This window comes from Microcaecilia unicolor, chromosome 8, assembly GCF_901765095.1.
Source record: "Microcaecilia unicolor chromosome 8, aMicUni1.1, whole genome shotgun sequence".
Lineage (NCBI taxonomy): Eukaryota > Metazoa > Chordata > Amphibia > Gymnophiona > Siphonopidae > Microcaecilia > Microcaecilia unicolor.
Genome location: NC_044038.1, coordinates 28665658 through 28680358, shown reverse-complemented (window position 1 = coordinate 28680358; position 14701 = coordinate 28665658). Strand labels below are relative to the sequence as shown.

Sequence of the window (14701 nt, the reverse complement as noted above, 5' to 3'; positions counted from 1 at the left end):
AACTTACATTGTGTTAACAGCGTAACAACAGTAAAATGACCACACGTAAGCATAAAATACAATCAGTAAGGTGAGCATGGAGAATTTAAAGAAACTCTGAACATAGTGCTTAAATATTGACCCATCAATTTATAACAAACTAGAGAGTTGCGCGGGGACAGAAATTTCGCCCATCCCCAATGGAATCTAACCTATACCCACTAAGATCTATTCCATCCCCACAATTAATCTCCTTCATCCTCACCTGTATCCACAGGAGTCAACGCTATTATTTACTTGCTCACAGCCCTCTGTTTCCTCCCAACAGCCTCCCGTGGTTTTATGGATGGTATTATTCACTGTTTAACCAATGAGTGTTCCAAGTCTCAGTCTGGTGCTCCAACTGTCTCTCTCCATATGAACCAAGCCTCAGTCTGGTGCTCCAGTTGCCTCTCTCACTGCATTCCAAGCCTCATTCTGGAGTCAACAGAGATTTTGACTACACTCCCATGAGAATCCCATGGTAATTTCCATCCCCGCGGGAATCCCATGGCAACTTCTTCCATACTCGCAGGAATCCTTTAGGTTCCACGGGATTCCTGCAATCCCCATTCCTGTGCAGCTGTCTATAACAAACATTATATAATTTTCTCTCATGTAAGCTTAAATTATTTTAGACTGATTTAGGACATTAAGGGTCAGTCTGAATATTTTAATCATGATTCTAATAAATATATCTTAGAGCCGCACCTGCTGATCACAGATGTCTGAAGACAAAGAGTGAAGAGCCGGTGAGCATCTTCTTTACCAGTGGAACCACAGGCTCTCCAAAGATGGTGGAGCATTCTCATTGCAGTTATGGTATTGGGCATATCATATCCGGAAGGTACGGAATGAAAACGGGTCGTCAGATCACTGCAGTTTCTGTTACATGATTTCTTTGTACAGTGTAGCCAAAAGATATGTTGCATTTCATTATAATAATCTCTGCATAATTCAGAGCAATGGTTCTCATCCTACTGCGAGTACTTATTTCATCATCCAGCCCTTGGGATCCATCTTGCAGGCTCATTTTCATGATATACATGATGAATATTCATGAGATGCATACAATGAAGGTAGGGCATGCAGTATGTCCATTGCTAATTCATTGTGGTTATCTTGAAAATCAGACTGGTTGAGAACTAATCTAATCATATCTTGGGTCTTTTTATAACAGAATGATTAAACTGATGCAGCCACTAGGCACTAAAGTTAAACCTATTTTGTTAGAGAAATTATCCCCTGGATTCTATTTAGGTTGCCCAAAGTTGAGCGCCTACATGTACGCAGAGCCCAGATGTGCGCATAAACTAATTAGTCAATTGGGTGCTAACAACCAATTAGCGAGGTTAATTAGAGTTGATTGGAACATTTTTTTTTAATTAGGATTTAATGACCGCCTTTTTGAAGGAATTCACTCAAGACGATGTGCAATAAGAATAATTCAAGCATGAGCAATGGGCAATTACAGCAGTAAAAATATTCAAATAACAATACAAAGTATGGCATAGTATAATATTTACAATGTCAACACAATACGTAATAGAACATTTTAATTGATAGTGAAGGGTAAAAAACAAAGATGGAACATATAGATAGGTAAGAGAATAAGAAGTTAGAAAGTAAGGCAACTAATTTAAAGAAAGGTGCACATGAGGTCAGAGAGATGGTTAAATATTATCTCTGCTAGGCTAGGAGTGGATAAACATGTCCTGCTGCAGAATGTGCAACCCGTGTCACTCCTTGTGTGTGTGACTGAGACTAACAAGTTAGTTAGTTCTTTCATTAAAGGCCTGGTTGAAGAGCCAAGCTTTCACCTGCTTCCGACATAATTGGCACTAATTTGGATTTTCATGTGCATCTGCCTATGAGCTCCCCCCCCCCCTCCCCGAAATGGCCACGTGGCAAGCAGTTTACTTGCCGCACAACCATTTCTTAAAAAGAAAAAAGACAGCCTTTTACCTGCCTAATTACCATTGGGTAAACACCAGCGCTCCAAAAATAAAAATATTTTTGTAGCGCCGGAAGTAGCACGCACAGTAGTTCCTGATTAGCGAGCGGTATGCCCATATTGGGCTTATGGCCGCTTCGTAAAAGGCTCCCTACATTAACACCAGTTTTCAGCAGGCGTGCACACCACGCCCCAAAGTTAGGTGCAAGATCCGCGCTAAGAAAGTATTCTGTAAAGATCTTCCCAACACATAATTTTGGCTGCCATTTATGACATTTCCTCCTAAGCATAGATTTGTGCGTGCAAGTTTATAGAATTACAGGGTATTCGTCCATCATTGTGGGAGTCATTCACTAACAAAATGTGCTAAGGCCTTTAACATTTTTATTTACAGTACAACACCGATTATCCAAACGCCAATTATCCGGATGTCCAATTATCTGGACCAGCACACAGTGGCGTACATATGGGTGGGCCAGCCAAAAAGTCTCTATTATTAAACCTCCTTGGATTCAAGCTACACAAGGTGGTTTAAAGGCAACATTTGTTATAAAGCAAAAAGATCCCCAGAAACATCCCCCTAGCCTGCTCGTAACTGGCAGCTCATATCTCACCTCCCATACTTTGTAAAAGGACGATTGGTAATAAAGAGAGGTCTTCCAAAGGTTAGAACAGCTTCCTGGCCATGTGCCTTGACTTCTGGGAGCGTTTGCTCGAGCGAGGTTGTCTGACCGGAAGAGGAGTTGGAAGATAACATTAAGGGTAAGGTTTTTGAAGCTCGGTGATCACTGGAGCTGGAGCTCAGTGGTGGTCTTATTTTGCCTGAAACTGCAGGCGCCATAAAGCTGGCAGTGGATGAAATGTTTCCGGAGGGTGTGGGGCCTTATGTGCATCTGAATGAGGTGGGGGATAGCTCTGATTGTGTGCTCTTTTTAAACAGGTAGGTTTTGCCCAATCATCCGGAATTATGATTATGTGGACCACCCACTGCCAAGGATAGTCTGGATAATCGGCATCTTACTGTATTTATTAAAATTTATAGACCCCATAATCTAGAATTGTAAGCGGTTTACAATTATACGTATACAATCATTCATATAACATTATATAACAACATACATCATTCTCAAATAAATAACAACTCTACAACCAATACTGTACTTCTTCAATACCTCAATATCATAGGACTTTTAATTAACCTTGCTGAAACGCACTTTGATACAAATACATTTTTAAAGCCTTTTTAAATAGATATAACTTTATAATTGATCTCAGTGGTAAAGGCAAACTGTTCCACAAACTGGGCCCAAAGACATACAAAATTGAGTATCTGTATTCCTCTAAACGGTTAATCCGAAAACAGCATACGTCTAATACATTCAAAGAAGCTAACGTTTGAGATCTAGTAGGTTTATGTAAATGAAACGTTGCTTACATTACAGAAGGCATTAGATTCATCAAAACCTTAATAACCAACAAAATAAATAAACCTTTCAAACCAACAAATAAATTGAGCCTGGTGGTTCACGATATGCATGAAGGCACCCTGATAATGCACGATAGGAGTGTATTCTATAAAGGCACCTGGGTGCTAGAATACCAGCGTAACTCGGTATCAGCGCACCTAAACATTTGCATGCCTGCAGTTATACCCATGCTCCGCCCACATATATGCCCCCTTGTGGTTATGTGCTATAAAATTTACACGTGCCCTTACAGAAAAGTGATTAGTGTGCTTACGTGTGTCAGTGCCAATTTTCTCTGCATTTATATGCACAAAGGGCAAATAATTGTGGGTGCCTACTTAGAGAATTACTCATTACGGGCGTTAAGGTGCATTAACAGTTAAGGGTCAATAGTCAATATGATTTAACCAGGCAGAAATGGATCCTGACTGGTTCCATCTCCTCGTCGGGGCTAACCACTAATTTTCAGCGACACTTAACCAGTTAGTACCGTTGAAAATAACCGGTTAGCGCTGAAGTGATAACTGGCTATTTTGGGGGCGTTCTGGCTTTATTGTTTGTAAGATTTCAATTATTTCTATTGTCATATTCTCTTACCTTTATCTTGCATCACGTGTATGTCAGCTATCTCTTTGCATTGCCAGGTACTGGATGGATTTAACCCCTTCCAACATATTATGGAATACGTCTGACACAGGCTGGGCAAAGTCTGCCTGGTCCAACATTTTTGTTCCTTGGATTCAGGGATCCTGTGTTTTTGCTCATAATATGCCACGATTTGAGGCAGCTGCTATCTTAGATGTAAGTAAGGCTCAGTCCAGTGTGTTTGAAATGTGAAACATATCTGCATCAGATGGAGGAGTGGCCTAGTGGTTAGGGTGGTGGACTTTGGGCCTGGGGAACTGAGGAACTGAGTTCGATTCCCACTTCAGGCACAGGCAGCTCCTTGTGACTCTGGGCAAGTCACTTAACCCTCCATTGCCCCATGTAAGCCACATTGAGCCTGTCATGAGTGGGAAAGTGCAGGGTACAAATGTAACAAAAATAAAATAGATACTCTTGGAGATTCTACATGGAATGTTGCTACTATTGGGAGATTCTACATGGAATGTTGCTACTATTGGAGATTCTACATGGAATGTTGCTACTATTCTATTGGAGATTCTACATGGAATGTTGCTATTCCACTAGCAACATTCCATGTAGAAGGCTGCGCAGGCTTCTGTTTCTGTGAGTCTGACGTCCTGCATGTATGTGCAGGACGTCAGACTCACAGAAGCAGAAGCCTGCGCGGCCACATTGGTGATCTGTAAGGGCTGACTTCTACATGGAATGTTGCTAGTGGAATAGCAACATTCCATGTAGAATCTCAAATAGTAGCAACAGTGGAGGAGTGGCCTAGTGGTTAGGGTGGTGGACTTTGGTCCTGGGGAACTGAGGAACTGAGTTCAATTCCCACTTCAGGCACAGGCAGCTCCTTGTGACTCTGGGCAAGTCACTTAACCCTCCATTGCCCCATGTAAGCCACATTGAGCCTGCCATGAGTGGGAAAGCGCAGGGTACAAATGTAACAAAAATAAAATAGATACTATTGGAGATTCTACATGGAATGTTGCTACTATTGGAGATTCTACATGGAATGTTGCTATTCCACTAGCAACATTCCATGTAGAAGGCTGCGCAGGCTTCTGTTTCTGAGGTCCTCTTCTCCGGCGCGGCCGCGTTGCTGATTTGCAAGGCTTCGTTCTGTTTCTGTGAGTCTGACGTCCTGCACGTACAACGTATATATGCATACACACACCTAGATACCAGTCTGCCTAGCCCTGTCCTTGTTCTAAAACTTCTGAAGTTGTCGGTCGAAGCCCTTGAAAAGCTCCACTCCAGCCCATCCAAATCTATTCAGCTACGATCAGGGCACAGATTGTCGAAGTCTGCCCAGCACTGGCTTTGCTTCCCAATTACCGGTGTTGTCACCTAGTCTCCACTAAGCTTCTTTGGATCGATTCCTTCTAAACAGGATTCCTTTGTTTATATCCCATGCAATTTTGAATTCCGTTACCGCTTAAGAAGTAGTGGAAGCTAGGCAGACGAAATAGAGGCTAGTCAGACTTCTATGAGTAAAAGGAAATATATTCAGATAGAGGCCTTAAAGAGGATAATAAAAGCCACTCTCCAGGGGATGAATAGTCACTTGTGAGTGAGAGCAGAGAGGAAACGAAGCATGATAATGGCGAGTATAGGCTGACTCTGCCTAAAACAGGCCCAAATACCTTGTTTCAGGTCCTTGCAAATAACTTTGAAAAGCCAGTAAATACCAGCATACCATGTCCTTCTGTGAGAGGAGATAAATTGAGAACTCCTGACCTTTGGCCATTATTTTCCTCCAAAAGAGTAAATTAACTCCTTTGTTAACAGGTAAATCTTGTTTTCCAGTTGTGAGAGAAAGTTATTCTAAATATATTCCAGATTCTCTCCAGATATCCTATAACAACTTTCTGCTCCGCTCCAACTGCCTATCGGATGCTGGTGCAGCAGGACCTTAGCAGGTAAGCCCCGAATGCTACTGAAATACTCATCCGTTCCTGCATTCTTACAAATACACTGTGAACAAGGTTCTGGCAACAAGAAATTCCTACTCCATGAAATCAAGGAAAGTAAATTCTAAGTAAGAATCATAATATTTCTGGAACAAACCAACAAGATTCCTATAAACACTGAGCTTGTAATGCATCTGCTGATCAGGAGCTGCTGAACCCTCAGGGTATTAATGGCTGTAACTTCCTACACATTTGGGGGTTGATATTTAATGGGCCAGAAATGGCACAGTTGGCACTTGGCCGGCTAAGTGTCAGTATTCAGCACTTAACCAACCAGTTAACCACATAAATGAGACAGCATACAAGACTGCCCTAACCTTATGTGGTAACCCATAGTCGGTTCAGTGCTGAATATTGGACTTAACCGGAGAGGCACTAACCAGCTTCTCAAAACAGCTTATTCAATGCCGAAGCCTGAACAGTGCCCAACATAGACTGTCTGGGAATAACGCTGGCAGCGGTCAGCAAAATGCTGAGCACTTCTGGCTGAATATCAGCCGCTTTTGTTCCTCTGAGACAATCACTTTGTTATATTGGTAAAGTGGTCTGATTATTTTGGTCATATTAATGTCAGTGTAGATTAATCCATGAGAAAATGCAAAGTCCTCTCTGTTGACAAAATATTTACAAGCACCGTTCCCTCTAAGCCAGTGGTTCCAAGCCTGTTCTGAAGGCACCCCAGCCAGTCAGGTTTTCAGGATACCCACAATCAGTGGCGTAGCTAGGGTAGTTGACACCCGGGGCCGGTCATTTTTTAACACCCCCCCCCCCCCCCAATCCAGTACTAGGCATACCGAGAATACAAAACACTCAGGACCTATAGAGCAATTCTACCATACCATAAGCAGTAATTTGTACGAGTCACACAAGGAAAAGGAAAGCATCTTAAACACTACAGTGAGCACTAGAACATCAATTCACCTATTGTAAAACGAAAACAGACAGATTAGTACAGATCGTCGATCCTGCACAGTCAATGCCAACCGAAAGCCATGTCTTTTTCACAAACACAGATACACCCTAATCCACTATAGAATAAGTAATCATAAACTTTCTATTTAGACAAAAATTAAACTGAACCCCCGATGCCAGACTCTGCATACAATGCAACACCACAGAAACAGAAAATGTCCCCTAGTACTGTGCAAAATATAAAGACAGTGGATGTAAATTTGAAAAAACTAACAAATCCGATCACCACTTTACAAATTAACAAATAGAAATAAAACAAATATAGATAATAAAATACCATTTTATTGGACTAATACATTTAGCTTTCAGAGGCCAAAACCTCCTTCCTCAGGTCAATTCAGTATAGTACTGTTACAGTGTCCTATCCTGACCTGAGGAAGGCGGTTTTGTTCTCCGAAACTAAAATGTATTAAAATTAGTCCAATAAAAAGATTACCTTATTTACATGTTCTATTATAAACATTTATTAACACAGCTACAATACTACTTTATCCTAAAGCAAAAAAAATAAAAATATATATTTACAGTTCGTTGTCTCTGGTTTCTGCTTTCCTCATCTTTTCACTGTCTTCCTTCTATCCAGCATCTGTCTTCGCTCTCTCTCTGCCATCCAGTGTCTGCCCTCTCTCTCTGCCCCTTCCATCCACTGTCTGCCCTCTCTCTCTTCCATCCACTTCTGCCCCTTCCAGGCACCATCTGCCCCAGTCTGCCATCTCTCTCTCCCCCTTCCATCAACATCTGCCCTCTATCTCTGCTCCTTCCATCCACCATTTGCCCCAGTCTGCCCTCTTTCTCTCTCTCCTTCCACCCACCATCTGCCCTTTCTCTCTGCCCCTTCAATCCTTCTGCCCTCCCTCTCCCATCTGTCCAGGGTCTGCCCTCCCTTACGTGCCCCCCTTCCATCCAGGATCTGTCCCCTCTCTCTCTGCCCCCTCTTTTCAGCCCCCAGTTAAAGTCCCCTTCATCCACCACTTGCCTTGCATCCCCCCCGTTTCAGCCCCAGACCCATTCTCCCACCTGCCCCAGGCATGGACCCATTTTCCCTCCTGCCCCCTTGTCAGACCCCAATTCCAGCTTCAGACCCCTTCTCCCATCTGAGCACTCCCCTCCCCCCTCTGAGCACCCCCACCCTCCCCAATCCCCTTCTCCCCTCTCTGAGCACCCATCTGAGCTCCCCCACCCTCCCTAATCCCCTTTAAGCACCCCTCTGAGCTCCCCCACCCCTCCCCAATTCCCTTCTCCCCTCCTTGATGCTCTCTCACCCTCCCTAATCCCCTTTAAGCACCCCTCTGAGCTCCCCCACCCCTCCCCAATCCCCTTCTCCCCTCTCTGAGCTCCCCACCCTCCCTAATCCCCTTTAAGCACCCCTCTGAGCTCCCCCACCCTTCCCTAATCCCCTTCTCCCCTCTCTGCGCTCCCCCACCCTCCCTAACCCACTTTAAGCACCCCTCTGAGCTCCCCCACCCTTCCCTAATCCCCTTCTCCCCTCTCTGCGCTCCCCCACCCTCCCTAACCCACTTTAAGCACCCCTCTGAGCTCCCCACCCTTCCCAATCCCCTTCTCCCCTCTCTGAACTCCCCCACCCTCCCTAACCCCCTTTAAGCACCCCTGAGCTCCCCCACCCTCCCTAACCCCCTTTAAGCACCCTTCTGAGGTCCCCCACCCCTCCCCAATCCCCTTCTCCCTTCCTTGATGCTCTCCCACCCTCCCTAATCCCCTTTAAGCACCCCTCTGAGCGCCACCACCCCTCCCCAATCCCCTTCTCCCCTCTCTGAGCTCCCCCACCCTCCCTAATCCCCTTTAAGCACCCCTCTGAGGTCCCCCACCCTTCCCCAATCCCCTTCTCCCCTCTCTGAACTCCCCCACCCTCCTTAACCCCCTTTAAGCACCCCTGAGCTCCCCCACCCTCCCTAACCCCCTTTAAGCACCCCTCTGAGGTCCCCCACCCCTCCCCAATCCCCTTCTCCCCTCCTTGATGCTCTCCCACCCTCCCTAATCCCCTTTAAGCACCCCTCTCCAATCCCCTTCTCCCCTCTGAGTCCCCCACCCCCTCGACCCCGACAGCTGAGATCGTTGTCCTGCTGATCCTACCCTGTCCTGCCTTTAAAAAAAAATTTTCGAAGCGCCGGAGACTGGCAGGCAGCGCGCCTCGCGTTTGCCCTGCTAGTAAAGAAGATCTCGCTGACGTCGTCGTCCTTCCCACATTGAGTCCCGCCCCCTCTGAGGCAACTTCCTATTACCGCGAGGGCGGGCGGGACTCAGTGTGGGAAGGACGACGACGTCAGCGAGATCTTCTTTACTAGCAGGGCAGACGCGAGGCGCGCTGCCTGCCAGTCTCCGGCGCTTTGAAAAAAAATTTTAAAGGCGGAGCAGCGGGAGCGGAGCACCCCCGCACCCGATGACACCCGGGGCGGACCGCCCCCACCGCCCCGCCCTTGCTACGCCACTGCCTACAATGAATATTCATGAGATCGATCTGCATACAGTGGAGGCAGTGCATGCAGATCTCTCTCATGAATCTTCATTGTGGGTATCCTGAAAACCTGGCTGGGGTGCCTCCAGGACCAGGTTTGGGAACCACTAGCCTAAGCTGAGCAAGAGTGTTCCACCTGCAGCCCTGCCAGTGTGTGTGGGGGGGGGGGGGGGGTGTCTGTTTCAGTATCACATTTTCAATAGTGAAACACAGGCAAGCTTTGCAGGAGTCAAGGTAACCTGCTTGTTCCTAGCCATTGAAACATAATATTGAAGCAGCACCCCCACCCCACCCCCACTGGGAGCTGTGCAGTTGGAGGACTCAAGTTCAACTTACAGTGAACAGTGGTTACAGTGAGTCTACTGATCTATTGTTCTCCATATCCTCTGTGAACAAGACAAGAAGAAATGAGTTTAAACTGGACAACTGAGTGGCAGCAATGGACTGGTCCACATGAACCACTAAGGTCCTTTCTAGCCCTTTTACACCTGACCTTTATATGCTAATAGCAAACTGAGGGCAGTGCAGTTCTTTCTTTCCCAAAGCAAAATTATCTGCTGATTTTTAAATGGCATATTTTTTTCTTTTGCATGTCTACAAAGTTACAAGTTCAAGAGTCTGAAGCACTGCCTTAGTGTAGGTGAGCCCATGAACCCTGAAGTAATGGAACAGTGGAAAACCCATACTGGACTGGATATCTATGAAGGCTATGGCCAAACAGAAACAGTAAGATAAAATCACATTTATGGAACTTCCCAAAGAGCAAAGATGTGGGGGTGGCACACATGTAACCTAAAGTTCAACAGTTATGTAATTTAAGTGTCACGGTCGTCGACATCCGTGCCTTGCGCGTCAGTGCCCTATTCCATCTAGACCCACTAGTTTTACTTGCACTGCTAGCCAGTGACCTGTGGGGTCACTGTAGAGTGGTGAAAGTCAAGCTAGTAATGTCATCAGTAATGAGCCCTTCTTAAGCTGGCTTCTGTGTGCACTCAGTGTTCTGGCAATAATCCTTGATTGAGCTCAGGCCTGCCTGAGGCTCTGCTTGTTCAATCTGCTGTTTCCTTGTCAGGCCATGGCCTGAAGCATTGCTGTAGCTTTCTCCTTCTTGCTCTATTCCAATGAAGCCTGCTTCCAAGTCCTGAGAGCTCTGTTCCAGTGAAGCCTGCTTCCAAGCCTTGGAGTCCTCAGAACTTCTTGCCCTGGCTTCAGCTGAGTCCCCAGTCGTCCCCAGTGAGTCCCTGGTTGCTGGCTGCAGTGTTTAGGCCCTGTGCTGTGTTTTGGACTGTGTGTGCTGGGATGAGAAGTATCCCTGGACGTGGTGGCTGTACTTGGAGTGTGGAGGGATCCATGTGGCCTGTTCCTGGTTGCTACGCTGTGCCTGTGTGTCTTTTGCCTTGGGAGCATTCGGCTCATGCTTCTCAGAGGCTGCTACTGACCTGCTTGCCTTGGAAGCATTCGGCCCAGGCGTTTCAGAGACTGTTTTCTTCTACAAGAGACTATTTTGATTTCCTTTGCTTTGCTACTGCTTATCTCCTTCTTCTGAGAGAGCTTGCTGTGGAGGTCCCACAGCTTACATGAGAGTCCTGACAGAATGAACCTTTGTCTGACTGCCAGCGGTCTCACTGCTTCCAGCTAAGTGCTACTGCATTCTGTTGCCCGCCAGGGTGGGCCTTTTGCTTAGACTCTTGTGCTCTTGTGTTTGCTTTTCTTGTACAGCTAGGCTGTCTTAGTATTTGTCAATACTGTATGCTTAAGGTTTTGTTTTGCTTTAGCTAGTGTTAGGATGTGCAGCTAGGCTGCTTATTGTCCTCTCTTCCCTTACACTATTGCTGAGCCGTTTGTTTGCCTTTAGCCTTGTGTTCTTTTGCTGCCATTAAAGCTACCTTAGTTCACCTCCACTTGCAATCCAGTTCAGTTCTTTGGGTTACTCTTGGGACTCCGTCTACCCAGAGGTGGTTGAGTGATCCTCACACAGCCGCCTCTGGGCCAAGGGCTCGCAAACGTCGCATTAAGCTGTGCTGCCCTCAGTACTAAGGAGGATGTACAAACGCAGGAAGTTCAGATAAGTTCTAATTATTTACTGTCCACTTTATCCACTCTGTCATTGACTCAGTTGAAGCAAGTGATTTAAAATACTTGTTCTATTTTTTGCTTATTAGACCCCTTTCATTCTGGTATTTGGAAATTTTTTTTCTAGAAAAGGCTTTAGGCCCCTTTGTAGTAATGTGTATGAATCTTTGCAGACAGCTGTGGTTTCTTCCCCATTAAAATGTGCTACTATCCGTGGCATACCAAGGGGGGGGGGCAGTGGAGGCGGTCCGCCCCGGGTACACGCCGCTGGGGGGGGGGGGTGCCACGCGCCTGTCGGCTCTTCGTTTTCATGCTCCCTTTGCCCCGGAACAGGTTACTTCTTGTTCCGGGGCAGAGGGAGCATGAAAACGAAGAGCCGGCAGGCGCGCGGCACCCCCACCCCCCCAGCGGCGTGCACCCGGGGGGGGGTTCTTTCGCCGGGGGATCGGGGGTTCTTTCGCGGGGGGGGCGTCGCGCTGGGGGGAGCACTGCACCCAGGGGGCAGGGCGCATCGGCGATCCGCCCCGGGTGTCAGCCCCCCCCCCCCCCTAGGAACGCCACTGGCTACTTTTAACTTCCCCATTAACTGAAAAGTCATTCAGACTCAATGTCTTTTCAGTGAAGCAATGGAAGGGCCAAGGGGCACCATTATTGAGCTGTACTTAGGGCATCAGTTGGCCTTAATCTGGCCCTGCCCTGCCTCAGTAGCCCACTGCATTCTGTTACCTAAGCAAGGTGACAGAATAGGTGCAGTGGTTTCAATTTCCGCATAAAGGGGTCTTTTACTCAAGGTGCACAAGCTGATTTTTAGGCAAACTAAAAATGCTAGCACACTTTAGTAAAAGGCACCCTAAATGTTTAATCGCTTCTCATTGGTTGTTAAATATGTCTTCTTTGAACCTGAGCAAGTGGAAAGATTGATGTTTATCATGTGTGGTATAATTAATATTGGCTCACTTGTTGTCCAGGTTGAAATGACCAATTAGTCTTGTTTTCCGTATATGATCATTTTTTTTCCTTTTTTATTATTATTGTCTTATACTCCTGTGATGTGGACTAGACTGTTTTCCTTTGAAGCAGGGGGGACAAAATTTCCCTGGCCCGGGCCTCCAAGTGGGGCCCAGCGCCGCAGTCCCACCCGCCCGCCCTCGACTCCGTCGACCGTCCGCCACCAGGCCGGGCCCCCTCCATTCAAATCACAGCGCCTCACCACCTCACTCCATATGAAAGTGCAGCAGCGGCAGTCTGCAGATCGCCTCCCTTTGGGCCTTCCCTCCCTGTGTCCCGCCCTCACGGAAGTTACGTCAGATGAAGGCCGGACACAGCAGGGAAGGCCCGAAGGGAGGTGATCTGCAGACTGCCGCTGCTGCGTTTTCACATGGAGTGAAGTGAGGCGCTGTGATTTGAATTCAGGGGGCCCGGCTCAGTGCTGGAAGGAGGGGGGGGACGACGACCTCGGTGGGGGCGGCCTTGCCCCGGTCCCGGCCCAGTCTCTCGGCAGCCCTGCTTTGAAGTGCTTGATTGTACTTTATATATATATTAGAAAAGAAGTAATGTTTCCAGAAGACATTTTTCCTGGCCTCCTGTGATGTTTCAGGAAATATATTCAAGGAAACAAGAGAAGAGGTTGATGGTCTTTGTTGCCTGACCGGAACAGAAATATTTTTTCTTAAAGTATGAGAGTCTGCACAGATCAGCTTTCTTTACTGAGTTCCTTTTGGTGCAGGTGCTGGCCTGTGGAACTTTCAAAGGAATGAAAATTAAGCCTGGCTCCATGGGGAAAGCAACTGCAGCTTATGACGTTCAGGTAGAGCTTTTGACCTTTCCTTCTAGCAGAGTTAAAGCCAAATAATAATAAGTGCATGCCAAGTCAAAGAATAGCACCTGAATGTGGAACCTTTATACTTAAATTTCCTTGTAAATGTTATATTTCTCTAGAATCCACTAATTATATTTTCTTTGAACTGGGAAAACTTGCAGAATTTATAGCTAGTAAAGAGTAATGTGCTGTTTGTCTGGATTGTATGCTATATTGGCTGCCCCGACTTGATTTCTTGCCCTTCCTGTTGTAAAAAGTTTTTCTTTTTGAATTCGAGTAGACTGAGGTGGGAAGCCGCCTCAGTTATCTTGTTTTAATTTCAGTTCCTAGTTCTTGGATCACTAATGTGGACAAACAAATTTGCATTTGTTTATTTCAATATTGTATATTTCTTTAAATTCCAATTTATGTATATGACATAACTGAAATGTTAATAAAAATAAAAAAAAAAAAAAGAATAGCACCTAAATGTTTCTGCACGGATCTGAAAAGAAGGTGTAACGATGGGAGGGGCATGGGCAGGTCAGGGGTCTTCCATTAAAATGCACGCAGTGTTATAGAATTAGGGGGATCCGCACCCAATATGCATGCCGGGATTTACAGCAGGTTTCAGTTGGTGTAAAGCCTTGCGCCCAAAGTTGAGCACGGATTCCGGTGCTATGTACTATTCTATAAAGGGCACCAATGTTCAGGCGCACTTTATGGAATACCGTTTAGTGCTGATTTTTTTTTTCAGTGCAGATTTTTTGGCATCATATATTGAATTTAGCGCCTAGCGGTTAATGGACTGAATATCGTTGCAACCTGGATAACTAAGAGGATCGCCCTCCCTCTGTCTATGGACTATCCTGGCACTACCTGGATCATGCTAGGGTGATCTGCAATGGTTTTCAGTGGCACTGTCTGAATAATGCCACTGAAATTCCAGCCATGGCTCTGATCAGTACTTACAAACAGTGGTGTAGCCACGGGGGCCTGGGCCCCCATAGATTTGGCCCTGGACCCCCCTGCTGACAACCCTCTCGACCCCCCTTCCCGCCACCAATCCGCCGTCGCTGCCGTCTACCTTTTGCTGGCGGGGACCCCAACCCCCGCCAGCCGAGGTCCTCCTCTTCCCGCGCAAGGTCAGCAATGGCGGCGGGGGAGGGTCGGCAATGGCAGGGGGCGGCGGCGCTGGGGGACCTAAAATGTGCTCCCTCACCTCAGGCTCTGGACCCCCCTCCCGCCGAAGTCTGGCTATGCCCCTGCTTACAAATAGACAAGGAGTGGGAATGGAGTCAGACTCTCCAAGAAGGACCAGAGACGCTGGATGAGGATGGTAAACTTTAA

At 46.5% G+C, this 14701-nt stretch overlaps 1 protein-coding gene across 1 annotated transcript in view; it reads left to right on the top strand.

Moving 5' to 3' along the window:
- Positions 1-14701, top strand: part of LOC115476124 (acyl-coenzyme A synthetase ACSM3, mitochondrial-like) — a 42751-nt gene that overhangs the window by 10534 nt on the left and 17516 nt on the right. The window contains exons 5-9 of the mRNA XM_030212300.1: positions 722-865; positions 4083-4239; positions 5905-5984; positions 10083-10206; positions 13280-13360. Of these exons, the coding sequence (XP_030068160.1) occupies positions 722-865; positions 4083-4239; positions 5905-5984; positions 10083-10206; positions 13280-13360 (586 nt within the window). The remainder of the gene's footprint in view (positions 1-721; positions 866-4082; positions 4240-5904; positions 5985-10082; positions 10207-13279; positions 13361-14701) is intronic.